The 17,746-nt window shown below is 40.9% G+C and overlaps 2 protein-coding genes across 3 annotated transcripts in view; one reads left to right on the forward strand and one right to left on the reverse strand.

Annotated features, from left to right (window-relative positions):
* Positions 1-1,931: 1,931 nt before the first annotated feature.
* On the reverse strand, positions 1,932-14,796 carry ube2r2 (ubiquitin-conjugating enzyme E2R 2). 2 transcript variants are annotated; one of them, XM_021568658.3, is made up of 6 exons: positions 14,152-14,796; positions 13,593-13,782; positions 7,331-7,417; positions 7,148-7,245; positions 6,176-6,310; positions 1,932-6,056 (listed from the first exon to the last, which is right to left on the reverse strand). In XM_021568658.3, the coding sequence occupies exons 2-6, from the start codon at positions 13,767-13,769 to the stop codon at positions 5,765-5,767; spliced, it is 789 nt and encodes a 262-aa protein (XP_021424333.3). In that variant the 5' UTR covers positions 13,770-13,782; positions 14,152-14,796; the 3' UTR covers positions 1,932-5,764. The 2 variants fall into 2 exon arrangements, with proteins under 2 accessions (XP_021424333.3, XP_021424335.3); XM_021568660.3 differs by lacking the exon at positions 14,152-14,796 and having other exon boundaries at positions 13,593-13,826.
* Positions 14,797-17,033: 2,237 nt separating this feature from the next.
* Positions 17,034-17,746, forward strand: part of ubap1 (ubiquitin associated protein 1) — a 43,956-nt gene continuing 43,243 nt past the window's right edge. Inside the window, exon 1 of the mRNA XM_036949996.2 lies at positions 17,034-17,145. The gene's annotated coding sequence lies outside the window, so the exon portion shown is untranslated. The remainder of the gene's footprint in view (positions 17,146-17,746) is intronic.

Below are 17,746 nucleotides of genomic sequence, written 5' to 3' on the forward strand. Positions count from 1 at the left end.
AAAAAAAAGCTAGCTAGCTAGCTGATGGACGCAAACAATGTTATTCCCCAAAAACATAGCAAAACGACAACCTATTTTAGTAGCTACAGTTAGCTAACTTTCTAGCTAGGTGGCATCATCTAAAATACCCCTAATTTCGAAGACAGTTCTTATTTGATTAATGTTGTTCGGACCCACCTATGTGAAGCTAGCCACAATAAGGATTAGCCACAAAGTGGAATTTGTGATTCGCCTTCAAAATAAAAGTCTACAAAAGAAAGTAATGCAAATGAATACAAATAGTGGAATCATGACATAATGGAATAGATCATGCTTAACGAGGTTGGAATGTTCTTATATAAATTCAACAATAGACAATCATTTGTTCATTTGACAAAAATCGGTTGAAATCACACTGTGAATGTGTTAAGACTATAGAATTGCACTGGGGGCATACTTATTTCACTGTACAGCCATACCTATGGATTGTGGATCAATGACATGGGGCGGCAGGTATCCTAATGGTTAGAGCGTTGGGCCAGTAACCGAAAGGTTGCTAGATTGAATCCCAGAGCTGACAAGGTAAACATCTGTTGTTCTGCCCCTGAACAAGGCAATTAACCCACTGTTCCTAGGCCGTCATTATAAATAAGAATTTCTTCTTAACTGACTTGCCTAGCTAAATAAATAAAAATATGAATGTCAATACGCACTGACTGGGGAGGTGATTTCCCACAATAAGAACTTAGACGCTAATATTTGCATAAATTCTTCACAGTTGTGTTCTGTGGGTGTCATTGAGTAGACTTATATACAATTTAATTGCTCCACACTCTAGCATTGTTTAACCTGATCTAGGCTATATATGGCGTGATTCCATCAATTGTAATATTCTGCATCACGTTCAAATATGAACTTTTATTTTGAAGGCAAAACGCAAATTTCACTATTGTGCCTAATCCTTATTGTCGCTATTTTCACAAAACATAACACGGTCCAGTCGAGGATCACTAGCCAGATGAAGCTAGCTGGCTGCTTATAAACGTTAGCTTTGGGCAACAGGGTTAAGTCACTGGCTAGCTATTTATTTAATGAACTGAAGTTCAATTTCAATGGGCGAACAACAAGTGGCTACCTAGCCAATACTTACTCACAAGAATTCCAAAATCATGGCTAAGATTAATAAAAAAGGACTGCAGTTTCTACTGTTCATTGTTTTCAGGGTGGTTGTATTGGTGCTAGCTAGGTACCAAGCTAAAGCTAGCTACCCCTGAAGTTGCGGTCGAACAAATAATGCCTTATTACCAACGCTGTATTGTAAACATCTTTCGTGGCCGGTGTGTGCTATGCCTTCTGGCTAGAAACTCGTTGCAGGTTTTGAAAATCACTTCTAATCCTATACCCTGTGATGTCACAAACCAGGTTTCCATCCAAGCATGTCATGCCGATGAATTACCTGATGCATGAAAAAAGTAAAGACTGGATAGTGGAAACAGTAAAATGTAAGGTATATTGCTATATAGGTTATATTGTGCTAAAGCAACAGTTGTGACAAAACCGATGGAAATCCATTTAATTTGTATTTTTAATTCAGTACATGGGAATTTAACCCAAGTTATTTTATGTGACCTACGTCATCACGCACAGCCTTTTATCCGCAATAAGTCATTTTGATAAAAGAAATCTCTGGTGGGAAAATGCACATATAGTTTTATGCAGATTTAAGAATATTCGCATTAAAATCTGTCTCCAATAGGATGGAAACCTAGCTACAGAGAAGCATGTTTTAGGACCTTTATCTTAACCATAGTTCATAGAAACGCACCGTTTTCACATATGCAGACACTGGTAGGGTGCTGGAGATGAGGTTAAAAAGTGGCAGAATTGCACATTAACATTGTTATGCCTAATAGCCTACTTGTCTTGCACTTTAAACAAGAATAAAAACCATCTCTTCAAAATTGACCTTTATTACATAACTTGTGTGACTCCAATATTCCAGCTTTACTCCTGAGATATTTATTGAAAATACACAGTAAAATGGTGATTTAGGTTTATGATCTCAATGTCAGCAGTATCCAATTAACCTTATCCAATTAACTATCACACAGTAGTGTCTAAATCCCAACTCCACTGTCAGCAAGATGTGCTCCTGCAACAAATATCAACACTAGGTGGAGACAAAAAGTTGTATTTCACAGGAGGTGCACCAGTTAAGTCTCAGGCCAGCCAGGGTATCATTCAGCCGGTGGCTCATTTCATGCTTGCGAAATCAGATGAATGTACTTTTGACAATAATTAATCTTGATTCATATTTAAATTAAAATGAGCAGGTCTTTACATCCATTGGGGACATGTGCACTCCTGTGGTAAACGTATTTGAGAAGAGCCAAGAGCAGTGAGCCAGTTCTCGACACTGCAAAAGGACATGGTTGATTTCACCTTAAATTAATTTTCAGTTAAACTGTGTGTCCTTTGAAAGTTGGACAAAAGTTGGAGTTTAAACTTATTTAATTGTCCTACACTTTCCCTCTTCAAGCTTAATTTCCATAATTGCATAGCCCAATGGTTCATACCATTTTAATTAGGAATTTTATTAAAAAGGGCAGGAGAATTGTGTTGCACAGTTGTGGTAAATTCAGTGAGAAACTGGGGCAGTGTTTGGATACTTTCAAGATGAGGATACAATCTCATGTCAGATCAGTGTTTTAGTATGTAGTGTAACCCTGGTTTTCACCTACACAATCGTGATGATTCAGTAATGGTTCAAGGAAAGACTCATTTGAAAACTACTCAAACAGGGCCCAGTCTTTACAACGGTTACTACCTGCTTTGAAAAACAATTTGTCATTCCCAGTTTTTCCATGTCAAAGTACAGCAGCTGATGCTTTCTAGGAAACAAATGTCATCATTCACAACAGATAATAAATGAACATTTGAAGACATTTCAGACAATCCTGTCCATTCAACATTTTATAGGTGACATTTGCATCCTCAACACAAGGTAGAGAAAATGAAATTAAAAAGGAGGACTGCATTGTCCACATCACTGGCTGTGACAGTTGATTTTTGTCCAAATGAGACCATTTTCAGCCTCAGAGGGAAAATCTCCTTTAAAAAATAATCAAATAAAATCACCACACACACTTACCCACACAATACATGAGAACAATTGTCCACTGCTCTCCACCTTTTTAACACTGAGTCTGACAGCTTAGCATGTGGTCCTTCTAGTCGAGTGTCATTTCAACCAGGTAAACACTGTTCCAACAGTCTCCTACTAGTTAATACACACAAGGCAAAATGTCAGTGAGCATGAGACAGTACCCCCGGCTGCATCTCAGCACTCTTCAATGGCTTCCTTCCCTCTTCTCCTTGCCCTCTTTATTACCACAGATCTGAAAGAACATGGCAGGTTGGGGGGGAAAAAGCAATATGGTGGAAATGTATCCACTCCTTTCACCGATCAGTGATCATGAAGAAAAGGGGGTGAAGAGAGGAAGTCATTTTAGAGTATTGAGACATGGCTCACCCAGGTCATTGACATCACATCCCTGAACAGCCAGTGGCTGAGGAGAAGAACAATCCATGTGATCCATCGGTCAACTCATTTTTGACTTGACGCCAGCCCCAGTTCAACAGAGCAAGGTAGGAGGAAAGTTCTCATTTTGATTCTGTTAGTCTTCCTCAGACTGAATAGTCAAGTCTCTCCCTCTTACAAACAGAAAATGAATACTCCACACCTATCTATAACTGATTGATTGTAGCGTCACTGGAAGCGGTGATGAAACGTAATCTCCTTGGCATACAATCCAGGCCAGCACCTCCATGTGAGTGAAAGGTGTAACAGGTCCTGTGTTCCTTTAAACAGGTAATGGTAAAACACACACGCACCCATGTGAAAACTGCAGGCCTAATGAGCACAGTTGATGGGTTGGCCTGACTGTGACTTTGCCCCACTTACACAACTTCAGCATTACTACTTAGGGCCTATGCTGTTCTTTAGCCAAAGTATTTGCAGCAGAGTTTCAAGAAACATCCTTTTTCACACACAAAATGCAATAGTGCCCATGTAGCTCTGAATCACCAATGTGGCATATGCTCAAGTCATAGCTTAGCTGATAAATGTTGAGGACAACTAAATGTGCTCTTTTAGCTATATGTGCTAACTAACAAACAATGGCTAATGCCTCTTGGCATGTGTAAATAGTTGATTAAAATACAGAATCCCACTCATTTAACTTCACTTTCCATTTTGACCACCTAACTGGCTTGCTTACTAGAATTCCAGGAGTTTGCGCCAATTCCAAGAAAGCATATCAAGCATGTATGATGAGAAGCCTTTTCTGGTGTAGTTTTGTGAAGCATGGCCAATGGAAGAGGGCAACACACAGAAATGGGTGGCGATGAGAAAAAAAAACAAAAAAACACACTGAATCCAGAGGAGGCTTGTGGGAGAAGCTATAGAGGACGGGCTCTATAGCTTCTCCAAACACATCAAACATATGGAAGCCACATGTTTGAATCTGGTCCATTTATCCCATTGCAGCAATAACAATGAGCCCATCCTCCTATAGCTCCTCCCACCAACCTACTCTAACTCACAAAGAGGTTGGAGGGGAAAAAGGTAGGAGACATGGGGACCGATGGTGTTGGAGATCTGAAGTTCCCTCTAAAAACACACCCATTAAAACAATACCAAGCTCAAGCTGAGGAGCAGTTTGAGTGTGAGCTCTCTCCAGGGATGCAGTAGTAAAGAAATAAGGTGGGTAAACGCTGAATGAATGAATGAATGATGCGGACGCTAACAACGCTAATTTAGCGTAATAGGCGCAGGAACACTTTTCATAACATATAGTTGCGTAGACGGTGTTAAGGTGCATTTGTCCTCCACTACATCCCTGGTTTTCTCCCAGTGAGAGTCTATGGAGGCCCTGAGGTTTGGAGGCAGGGAAAGGATGGATGGAGAGGGAGGGCGGGAGAGGAGAATGAACTCCTTTGGTTCCATGTCCGAGACAGCACTTCCTCCTAGTGCCCTATACAGGGTCGTACTAATTAGGGAACAACGTAGCAAACTGTTTTGCAACGGAAAACAAGAACGAGTGGTAGTCCTTCCCAGTTTGTCTGTTTTCTGCCGTTTGGTTCCTAATGAACACACCCCAGCTCTGGAGAGGTCAGAGGTAAAAGGAGGTGTGGGGTGAAAGTGGGATCAGTCAGGGCAGTTTGTCTGTAGATTTGTGTGTTTGTCAAACAGACATAACGACTGAGGCTGACAACGAGGGTGAGACAAGCCAGAGACAGAAAGAGGGGCACATTGACTGAGCAACACAGCCTGCCAGGCTAACAAAAATACAAAATTTCAGCCATCCAGACAGAAAGCCAACCAGCTTACACTTGAATATGAAAGACTACCAGGGTGTGAAGGGGCCAAGAGGTGTCTGGGTTCTGAGAATTTGGTTAGAAAATTAAAGACTTAAGCCCGGAACATACTTAAAGCAAATGCGTCTAGTGACATGATAAAACGTGCGGTCAAGTCAAATATCAAAAGGACAAATTAAGACATTTCCGACTGCTCTCAACTAGACAAATTATATTTGGAGATATTTTTGTTTTATTTTGCGGTCGACCACGCCTGTATTTGGAATCCACTAATTTGTCCAGTTATTAATTTACTATCAATGTACCAGACGTAAAAGTATTTGTTTTAGGTGATGATCCAGGCTTAACGGGATCAGGAGGGAGCTAGGATCGGATGTGGCAGGGAGTGGGTCGTTCATCATCATCATCAAGAGTCCTCGTTTCCAGAATCCTCCTGGTCGTCGTCATAGCAGCCAGTAGTGACCCCTCCTTCTCCTCCACTGGTCCCCCCTGCCTCTCCTCCTGACTCCATGTCGCTCTCCTCATCTTCATCCTCCTCTTCCTCCTCCTCCATATCATCGTCATAGAGGTCATCGTAGAGCAGGTCTGAGCTGCTGTCTTGGGAGGGAACCCGGGTCTGAACGCAGTACTCAGCCAGCGTAGTGGGAACCTTGACACCGTCGCGCTCCGCCTCTGCCACCGTGGACACCACCTGCTTCCTGTTGGGGGAGTGGAGAGAAACATCGCAAAGGGTTCACTCACTGTGACTGTGTGTGTCAACTTTGTTGTGAAAAAGGTAAATCAAATGGTTGGGTTAGTGTGCATGTGTCCTTCCTACCTGATAATTTCAGCGTATTCTTTGTCCTTGCCCTTGCTGTCCCTCCACTTGCGGAACATAACGGAGGCGTCCACGTTGGCCGGTGAAAATGTGTTGGGCTCGTTCAGCAGAGAGATCACACTCAACAAGATGGTCCTGTACACACACGTTACTAATTTGACTTTATGTCCTCTAAAACATTACCTGAATATTTAATTTACAATGGGTCCTTTACCTTTGTTTCTAAGTAATGTGGCTTTACTTGATTTCCTTAAATGATTGAGTTATTTGAACTGACTTCCTCTGTGACAGCAATGTTACCTCACCATTTCACCCATGTGGCTCCATTAGATGCTACTTCCTCTCTGGATGTTTGGTTAAACACACACTCAGCACTTTCAACCTGCCCTGGGGGTTGAGAAAGTGTCTCACTGACTGGCATGCATTATCTTTTTGGCACTTTGACTGTTAGGGACTGTCTACTCCTGAGCACTGCCCTTTAAACCTTTGACACCCCCAATTGAGGCATTATGATGACACTCCATATTGTCTTTTGGTCTCCCCCAAGGATCTGGAAGGTTGTGATGTCAATGGCTTTTTCTGCATGTGTAGTCTGTCATTTGTTTCAACGTATAGTCTAAAAGTTGATTGTCTTTTCATTTACATTTTTTTGTGCTCAAAATGGGTAAACATGTGAAGTACGATAGACCTGACCTAGGTCAAATACAAATGGGAAATCATTAGAAATATAGGTGTGCAATGTTTGCCCTTTTGGAACTACTCGCTTGATTCCACCATTTCATCAAGCTATATCAAGTGCATCTTGAGTAACAAAGTGTTTGAGCTTTGTGGTTGAGCCAAAGTGTACTCATTAGGCAGCAAATAAAATTCTTATTAAAAGCTTATTTTTGTTTTCCGTAGCGAAACACTTTAAAATGTTTTCAATTGCATGCCATAATTAAAGAACACAAGGTTTGTAGCAGGTTGAGGTACCTGATGTTCTGGGTGGGGTTCCACCTCTCTGAGGGGAGCTCCCCGCTCTGGGGGTCATCAATGGGAGGGTGGAGGATGGAGATGCACACGTCACCGTTCTGTTGGAACACAAAAAAGTCAAATTCTGGATGGAGAAAACTCTTGAAATATGTTAAGATTCATATACTTTGGGAATACACTTACCTCGTAGATGTTGGGATGCCACATCTTGGTGAGAAAACGGAAGGTCGGAGGGGAGTAGGGGTAGTCGATGGGGAACTTGATGTGAGACTGATAGGGACAACAGAAATAACCATCAGCTTCAGACATATTTAATTCCATTTATTAAAGCCAAATAACCCTTACAATTAGTCGGATACAATTCAGAGAGCATGAGAATGATCCCCTAGTTTGTCATGTTAGTGTGTATGAGCTATTGGGGGCCAAGTGTGTGTCCATATGTATGAGCAAGCATGGAGGTCTGTGAGAACATTGTGTCCAGCAGCGCCAGCCCTTTGGGGAGAGGCACTGCTCTGCTTCACATCAGATAGTATTATCACCGTTTCAAAACATGCCCTGTGCAGACATGATAAGCTCGTTGTGAGTTTTACTTGATACATTTCACTGCTTCCCTTTTGGATCAGGTCCCTGGAAAAGTTATTGAAAGATTTTTTGTTGGAGTTTTTGTCCATTAAAATTACATAAAATTGATCAGAAATACTGTGTAGACATTGTTAATGTTGTGAATGACTATTGTAGCGGTAAACGGCTGCTTTTTTTTATTGATAAATAGGACCACTATCAACAACCATCACTCCTGGGTTCCAATGGCACGTTGTGTTAGCTAATCCAAGTTTATCATTTTATAAGGTCAAATGATCATTAGAAAACCCTTTAGCAATTATGTTAGCACAGCTGAAAACTGTTGTTCTAATTAAAGAAGCAATAAAACTCGCCTTTAGACTAGTAAGTATCTGGAGCATCAGCATTTGTGGGTTCGATAACAGGCTCAAAATAGCCAGAAACAAAGGCCTGTCTTCTGAAACTCGTCAGTCTATTCTTGTTCTGAGAAATGAAGGTTTTTTCATGCAAGAAACTGAAGATCTCGTACAATGCTGTATACTAAACTTGGATTAGCTAACACAGCATGCCATTGGAACACAGGATTGATTGACGGTTGCTGATAATGGGCCTCTGATAGCTACATAGGCATACAATAAAAATAAAAAGTTCAAAAATCTGCTGTTTCCATCTGTAATAGTCACTTACAACATTAACAATGTCCACTGTATTTCTGATCAATTTGATGTTATTTTAAAAATTGAGAATTTGCTTCTTTAAAAAACAGAAAGGACATTTCTAAGTGACCCCAAAATTTTGAATGGTAGTGTATACAGATACGTTGTATGAGTTTATCAGTAAGTGCATTGGAGATGTTGTACCCACTGTGACTATTAAAACCAACCCCAACCAGAAAACGTGGATAGATGGGAGCATTCACGCCAAACTGAAAGCGCGGAACACCGCAATTAACCAGGGCAAGAAGACTAGGAATATGGAAGAATAGAAACAGTGTAGTTATTCCCTCCTCAAGCAATCAAGCCGGCTAAACGTCAGTATGGGGATAAAGCTCAGTCACAGTTCGGCAGCTCAGACAAGACGTATGTGGTAGGTTTGCGGACCGCTATCAAGGACCTGTGGGCTCTTCTTCTCCATGCCCGACGTGAGTAAGACATTTAAGAGTGTTAAACCTCGCAAGGCTGCCAGCCCAGATGGTATCCCTAGCAGTGTCCTCAGAGCATGCGCAGACCAGCTGGCTTGTGTGTTCACAGAGCTATTCAATTTCTCCCTATCCCAGTCTGCTGTCCCCACATGCTTCAAGATGGCCACCATTGTCCCTGTACGTAAGAAAGCAAAGGTAACTGAACTAAATGACAATCGCCCCATAGCACTCACCTATGTCAATATGAAGTGCTTTGAGACTAGTCAAGGATCATATCACCTCAACCTTAGATGCCACCCTAGACCCTCTTCAACTTTCTTACCACCCCAATAGATCCACAGACGATACAATCACCACCACACTGCCCTGTCCCATCTGGACAAGAAGCATACCTATGTAAGAATGCTGTTCATTGACTATAGCTCTGCATTCAACACCATAGTACCCTCCAAACTCATCATCAAGCTCGAGGCCCTGAGTCTGAACCCCGACCTGTGCAACTGGGTCCTGAACTTCCTGACGGGTCACCCTCAGTGGGTGAAGGTAGGAAACCACATCTTCGCTGATCCTCAAGAATGGAATGGGGCCCCGCAAGGGTGCGTGCTCAGCCCCCTCCTGTACTCCCTGTTCACCCATGACTGAGTGGCCAAGCACGCCTCCAACTCAATCAAGTTTGCAGACGACACAACAGTAGTAAGCATGATTACCAACAACAATGAGAGAAGGGGAGGTCTCGGAGTGTGGTGCCAGGAAAATAACCTCTCACTCAAAGTCAACAAAACTAAAAGGAGATGATCGTGGACTTCAGGAAACAGCAGAGGGAGCACCCCCCTATCCACGTCGATGGGACCGCAGTGGAAAAGGTGGAAAGCTTCCTTGGCGTTCACATCACTGACAAACTGAAATGGTCCACCCACACAGACAGTGTAGTGAAGAAGGCGCAATAGTGCCTCTTCAACCTCAGGAGGCTAACGAAATTAGGCTTAAAACCTAAAACCACCACAAACTTTTATAGATGCACAATTGAGAGCATCCTGCCGGGCTGTATCACCGCCTGGTATGGCAACTGCACCGCTCACAACCGCAAAGCTCTCCAGAGGGTGGTGCGGTCTGCCCAATGCATTACCGGGGCCAAACATACCCCTCCTGGACACCTACAGCACCCGATGTCACAGGAAGGCCAAAAAGATCAACCACCCGAGCCACTGCCCGTTCACCCCGCTATCATCCAGAAGGCGAGGTCAGTACAAGTGCATCAAAGCTAAGACCAAGAGACAGAAGCTAGTTTTCAATCTCAAGGCCATCAGACTGCTAAACAGCCATCACTAGCACGTCAGGGGCGGCTGCCTATAGACAGATTAGGAATCACTGGCCACTTTAACAATGTCTCCGTATCTTGCATTACTCATCTCGAGTGTAAACTATACTCTATACTATTCTACAGTATCTTAGTCACTTTACCTGTTTAAATATTGCATCAGCCATCTCATATGTATATACTGTACTCTATATAAATGCCACTCTTAGTCCAATGCCGCTCTGACATACATACATGTATGTGTGTGCGCATACAGTTGAAGTCAGAGGTTTACATACACCTTAGCAAAATACATTTAAACTCAGTTTTTCACAATTCCTGACATTTAATCAGAGTAAAAATTCCATGTTTTAGGTCATTTAGGATCACCACTTTATTTTAAAAATGTGAAATGTCAGAATAATAGTTGAGAGAATGATTTATTTCAGCTTTTATTTATTTCATCACATTCCCAGTGGGTCAGAAGTTTACATACACTCAATTAGTATGTGGTAGCATTGCCTTTAAATTGTTTAACTTGGGTCAAACGTTTTTGGGTAGCCTTCTACAAGCTTCCCACAATAAGCTGGGTGAATTTTGGCCCATTCCTCCGGACAGAGCTGGTGTAACTTAGTCAGGTTAGTAGGCCTCCTTACTCACACACGCTTTTTCAGTTCTGCCCACAAATTTTCTATAGGATTGAGGTCAGGGCTTTGTGATGGCCATTCTAATACCTTGAATTGTGATAGTGAATTATAAGTGAAATAATCTGTCTGTAAACAATTGTTGGAAAAATGATGTGTCATGCACAAAGTAGATGTCCTAACCGACTTCCCAAAACTATAGTTTGTTAACAAGAAATTTGTGGAGTGGTTGAAAATGAGTTAATTACTCCAACCTATGTGTATGCAAACTTAACTAATATATATGCACATACATATACTTAATCCATTTTGTACTTAGATTTACGTGTTTTTTGGTGTATACGTTGTGAAACTGTTAGATATTACTTGTTAGATATTACTGCACTGTCAGAGCTAGAAGCACAAGCATTTTGCTACACCCGCAATAACATCTGCTTAACACATGTATGTGACCAATAAAATGTGATTTATATGGCCCCTATATTTTTTTTACTAAACAGAGCACTTTTAACACGTGCAAACAATAGACTTCATGTTATTTTGCTAACTAACACCTTTCATCTGTGGTGTTAGATATATATAGCTATATTAGCTACTATACTAGCAAGCTGACTAGATAAACATGGTGCTAAGATCAGATAGGAGCTAATACCCAACATAGTTAGCTAATGTTAGCTGGTTATCATTTTGAACATGCAACCTTTTTGGCAACGAGCCATCTGACTTGCAGTGTAACATTAGCCATTTCCTGGTGCGTTGATCTGACCCGCCGCAATCATATCCGTAAATTGACAGTTAATAGTTGGATTAGATGATTGTCGTAACAGGGAAAGTAGTGTTTTAAAATACCAAAATAAAGGTTGACAATAGGTTTAGCTACCTAAGAATTTTCCTGCACGTTTATAGACCAATAAGCTTTAGATCAGCAAGCATGTGTGCATTCTCACTTCTCAAACTATGGGCAGATTAGAGTAATTTAGACAGAACGTGCATCGTCATTTCATCTGTTTTCCAACCCTCGCTCTAATTGTTAGATATTATCCATATTTATGGCTTGGAAGCAAATGTCATCGCCATTGAGCTAGTTCTCATAGTAGCAATAAACAGTAACAAGTGATATGAGCAATGGAGAGAGCTGTGAGATGTGAAAGAGAGCGTGGTTACAGCCTCGCTCTAGCCAATCGTAGCAATAGGTTCAAGTTACAACCTGCCTGTTTCATGACAGATAGTTGAACTAGCCAACTGAGTTGTTTCTAATTTCGTCCTGGCAGCTGAGTTGTTTAGAGATGTGTCCTGACAGCTGAAAAAAAACAAGTTTCCCCGATCACAGAAAATTTATAAAAATACTATCTGTGATCACAAATCATGACGTTATGTTGGACCAATTTCCATTGAATATATGTTATTTTATATTCTCAAACTAACAGCAGTGCCTATATGATGTCCATACATACAGGCACGACATGCTGGAGTGGTGCTTCTACGCAAATGTTGTTTGTCATCTGTAGCACCATAGACACCACTGGTGAGCCAAAACAAGCTCAGTAACTCAATGCATGCACACACTCCTATTAAATATGTATTAACCTATATTGTGAGTAGGACTATATAATCTTAATTTACACAGTTTATCAAGAGATTTACCATTACAAAATATTAAATTATTACCATGCTGGTATGTAGTTAGATTGTTGTTGTTACCAAAGTTAAATGTATTGTTTGATTTTCAAATTGATTCATTAATGCATACATGGCTGTTTCTGGCAAATTGTCACCAAATTTGTAACATTTTTATTATATTGAATATCAGTCTAAAATATCAGCCTCCTTGAGGCCAAAAAACGGTATCGACCCAAAAATAATAATAAAATAAATCAAGATTGTTCGTTCTCTAATTGTAAACCGGTTTTCTGGTTGAGAAGACGTCATGCAACTAGATTAGTCACATGGCATCTTTGTTCCTCAGAAATACGTCACATTTTAGTTATTAGGACCGGGACGATACCAGTATCGCGAAACTCGTTAGTATCGCGGCAAGGAAACAAATCACGAAGCGGATTTAACTTTTTAGCAAAACAACCCTAATGTTGGAAACAAACATGTTGTCATCCAGAATCACATTATTAATTAATTATTTTCCAAGCTTCGGCTTTCATTTTTGAAAAAAAATATTGCGACACTGGTATCATCACAGCCCTAGTAGTTATTTGGTCCGATAACCAGATAAATATATATTTTGTGGTTGCTAGAAAAACATTTACAAAACTTCACTTTACAACCAGTATACAACCTGACAATGACATCACTCACAAAATATGTTATAATAATCATTGCACTGATGTCATTGCAACCAGTTTTGCCCACTTGGAAGAGTACATGCCATGGCCTGGATGTGGGCTCCCGCTCACCAGACTTTTATGCTAATGTGGTGTACTAGACACACTGAATAAGTCACTCAGGGGAAAGGAGAAGAGTCTCATCATGCCCTTATCTTCCTCGCTCGCTCTATGCTTAGGTGCCATTTATATCCGTCCACAGCTAAAAATAGGAGTCTGGAGCATAACGATCAAACTGCAAGGGGGAAGGAGGCTGGGTAGGGAGGGGGTGAGTGGGAAAGAAAGGAAGCGAGAAACAGACAAAGCGAGCGAGATTGGAGGGAGAAACACCTGAAGACATTCACAAACCTGCTACACCCTTAGGCAACAAAGCAGCTTGTTGTACATCCCACCCTTGACCCACCCCCTCCCTCCGCAGTTGGCTCACCACACATAAACCTGCTACACCCCTACACAGTAGCCTCACCTTAAAATAGCCTCCCTCGTACAGTGTGTTGGGGGGGCCAAAGATGGCCACCTCCCAGTTGTAAAGGTCCGACTCCTCCACCAGGCCGATGCGGAAGCCCTCCACTGGCTGCTCCTGCAGGGACTTCAGCTCCATCATCAGGGCCTTCTGGGAACTGGGCGTCGAATGGTGGGCCATGGCTATCCCACTTCTGACACCAGGGGACATTTCAGAATTCATTTATTTCCTCCTTCTAGGTTTACTGTTTGACGTATAATGACAACCAAATCAACTAATAACTCGACCTTGTTGACTTACTGGCTACAAAAAAAATACACAGGCCATACATTTATACGGTTGGCTCCTATACAACCTCAGGAGCAATATTAAACAATAGTTTAATTAGGCTATTAAGGAAGATTTGCATGCAGTTTGAGTACAGAGAAAGCAGTGACAAGGCTGGCAAATAGCGAATTCAAAGTAGGACATGTTCTGTATCGTGTAACAAAGCCTGGGGCTGACTGCAACGATTAGGCCTTTGACAACTCAAATGGATTCAAGCTAATTAAACATTAATTACCTAGATCCACGCAGTGTTTGTACTATCTTGTACTGTTTTCAATGGGATATAGCAAGCTATTTAGTTTGTAACTGGTGAAGCATACAGTCAAATCATGTCAAGTTTCATATTGACAGAAGTGTTCTATCTTGACAAGCTGGACAGGAACACATTGGGAAAAAAATTCTCTCCTCGCGTGGTATTTTTCTTCTTTGTGCCACTGCTGGCACTTGGCATGGGGATAAACAACAACGTTAGAAAATTATTTGAGACATTCTTGGGTCCAAAACTCTAGCGACGAATTGGTCTCGTTGATATTTCCCCTGTGTCCCCTGCTTAGCCCCCGTTCGGACAGTCACTCAGTTGATTAATCCGCTGGCTGTTTGTTTATCTGCTCTTTTCTGGCATCTCGAACTTCTCCCCACGTCAGCTCAAACCCCACCGAGTAACTTCGTCGAAAAAAGGAACTGCCTTCTCCACAGCATTTCCTCCACCGCCACGTCGAGAGGTCTGTATTTTATCGAGCTAACTTTCGTGATAAAGGAAGACAGGGAAAGCTTTGCATTTACGAAATACAGTGAATTTCATCGAATTATAGTCTCACCCTATCGATGCTTCCGGTTATCATTGCGCGTGTCTCTTCGACGTACTTGCGTAGCTAGACTCACGTCCAACGTGCGCGGTCTTCTCAGAATGATGTGCACTTTGGCATGTTTTTAATGTATCGACAATAACATAATTTCATGTAATTAAAGCCTATAGTTTTTCCTCACTTATAATTTACAGATAGAGTTGATAGACAATGGATTTTCAATAGTGACAACAAAATATGGTGAATTGGCACCCAGATGATGGGTATAAAACCCTCAATGGTAATTAGTCTCTATACCCTAGTCTCGGGAAATCACAAACCTAGGGCAATTAATGTGTGAGGAAACCCTTCTGCCTAGGGAGACAAGGACAAACCCATTTACAATTCATACCATTAAAGCAATAACAAAACAAGTTAGAGTCACTCTAGAACACGTATCAAACACAAGCCCCACAGGCCGAATCCGGCCTATGACACATTTCAATCTGGCCAGGGCAATGATTTGAGTTGTCAATTAATTTAGGCCCGCTTCCATACCGCCTGCCATGCACTGCACTACAAGTCACAGCAAGCACTGCCAACGGGCTGCACGTCAAACCACAGTGTATTTCCACACACCTCATTCCAGACACACACCTTCACATGAGGAATCTTCTACAAGACTGAAAGTTTAAAGGTGTTGTAGGCTAAAACATTTCCTTCCCAAGATTCGGTTCCAACGGGTTATTGCTGTAGCCTACAGAAAATGTAATCTTGGTTGTCAAATAGTTATAAGATAAAGGATTCACACATGGGTATAAATTACTATTAAAGTACACTAGGACACACACGCTAGTATAAATGAGACAACAGTTAAGTCATCTACTTTATGAAATTACAGCCTGATGACTTCCATTGGTGAATTCAACATAACTTGCGCTGCTTTCGTGTGTCTCGGATATTTATTTGTGTCTGTCTTTAATCCTCATGCTTATTGCTTGTATTTCTCATGTTGCTTCATAAATTATTAATAGCTTACCTGAGAAGAGAATATTTCATCTAAAAGCTGAATTGCAGTATATACAGTACCAGTCAAAAGTTTGGACACACCCACTCATTCCAGAGTTTTTCTTGATTTTTACTATTTTCTACATTGTAGAATAATAGTGAAGAGATCAAAAATATGGACTAACACATATGGAATCATGTAGTAACCAAAAGTGTTAAACAAATAAAACATATATTTTATATTTGAGATTCTTCAAAGTAGCCACAATTTCCCTTGATGACAGCTTTGCACACTGTTTGCACACCTCCTGTAACGGCTGTTGGAAAGAGAGGACCAAGGTGCAGCGTGGTATGTGTCCATATTTATTTAATGAACACAGAAATAACTACAATAACAACGAGAACAACCAAAACAGTTCTGGCTGGTGCAGACACATAACAGAAAAAAACTACCCACCCCCATAGTGGGAAAACAGGCTGCCTAAGTATGGTTCTCAATCAGAGACAACGATTGACCGCTGCCTCTGATTGGGAACCATACCAGGCCAAACACCTAGAAATACAAACATAGAACAAAACATAGAATACCCACCCACATCACACCTGACCAAACTAAAAATAGAAACATACAAAGCAATCTATGGTCAGGGCGTGACACCTCCAGGCTGTGTAAGGGCTATTTGACCAAGAAGGAGTGATGGAGTGCTGCATCAGATGACCTGGCCTCCACAATCTTCAGACCTCAACCCAATTGAGCTCGTTTGGGATGAGTTGGACCGCAGAGTGAAGGAATAGCAGCCAACAAGTGCTCAGCATATGTGGGAACTCCTTCAAGACTTTTGGACAAGCATTTCAGGTGAAGCTGTCTGAGAGAATGCCAAGAATGTGCAAAGCTGTCATCAAGGCAAAGGGTGGCTACTTTGAAGAATCTAAATGATAAAATATATTTTTATTTGTTTAGCACTTTTTTGGTTATTACATGATTCCATATGTGTTATTTCATAATGTTGATGTCTTCACTATTATTCTACAATGTAGAAAATAATAAAAATAACGATAAACCCTTGAATGATTAGGTGTGTCCAAACTTTGACTGGTACTGTAAATCGCACATACTGTACATATAAAGAATCAACTATAATACATTTTATAAAACCCAATGGACAATATGCACTATTTAATTAGATTTTTTTGTAAAATGAAAGAATATCAAGAAATATTAGCAGATTATTCTATTCTCTCACACACACAGACACACACACACACACACACACACACACACACACACACACACACACACGAAACACAGCTGTCTATTTAGTTTATTGCGTTGAAGGAGGTGAGGTGTGGAGGTGTGTCTCTCTCTCGACAGTATAAGTAAGAGTTATTCCTCTGGGAAGCCATGCAGACAAAACCCTGACTGGATCTACATCCCAGTAAGTACCCTACTTCTAAATATTCCTTATTTTAACACTTTAATTTAAAAAGAACCATGTTTTTTTAAAGAGACTTGTAAATGTGATTGATAGAGTTTAACAGATCACACTTTGATTGAAGTATTACTTTGAAGCTATTGGAGACTTTTCTAGGTGTGAAGATATTTCAACATGTCCAGGCGATAACAAGGCTTCACTAGAGCTTGGTTCCCAAGTTTGCAAACCATACCAACCACATAGCCGCAGGAAGTAGGGGTGCTGAGGGTGCTGCAGCACCACCTGAAAAATCTGAATACATATACAGTACCAATCAAAAGTTTGGACACACCTACTTATTCTAGGGTATTTATTTATTTGTACTATTTTCTACATTGTAGGATAATAGTGAAGACATCAAATCTATGAAATAACACATATGGAATAATCCAAAATATATTTGGATTTGTTTAACTTTTTGGTGTGTTATGGGTTATTTCATTGTTTTGATGTCTTCACTATTATTATTTTTATTCTGCATCTCCCCCCTCCTTGATCAAAGCATTGGAAGGAAAGGAAGTCCAGTTTGGCTGATAGTACTATTAAAGGCACAATCTGGGATATT

The sequence above is a fragment of the Oncorhynchus mykiss genome, chromosome 17 (genome assembly GCF_057628025.1).
Source record: "Oncorhynchus mykiss isolate SJ-2025 chromosome 17, ASM5762802v1, whole genome shotgun sequence".
Taxonomy (NCBI): Eukaryota; Metazoa; Chordata; class Actinopteri; order Salmoniformes; family Salmonidae; genus Oncorhynchus; species Oncorhynchus mykiss.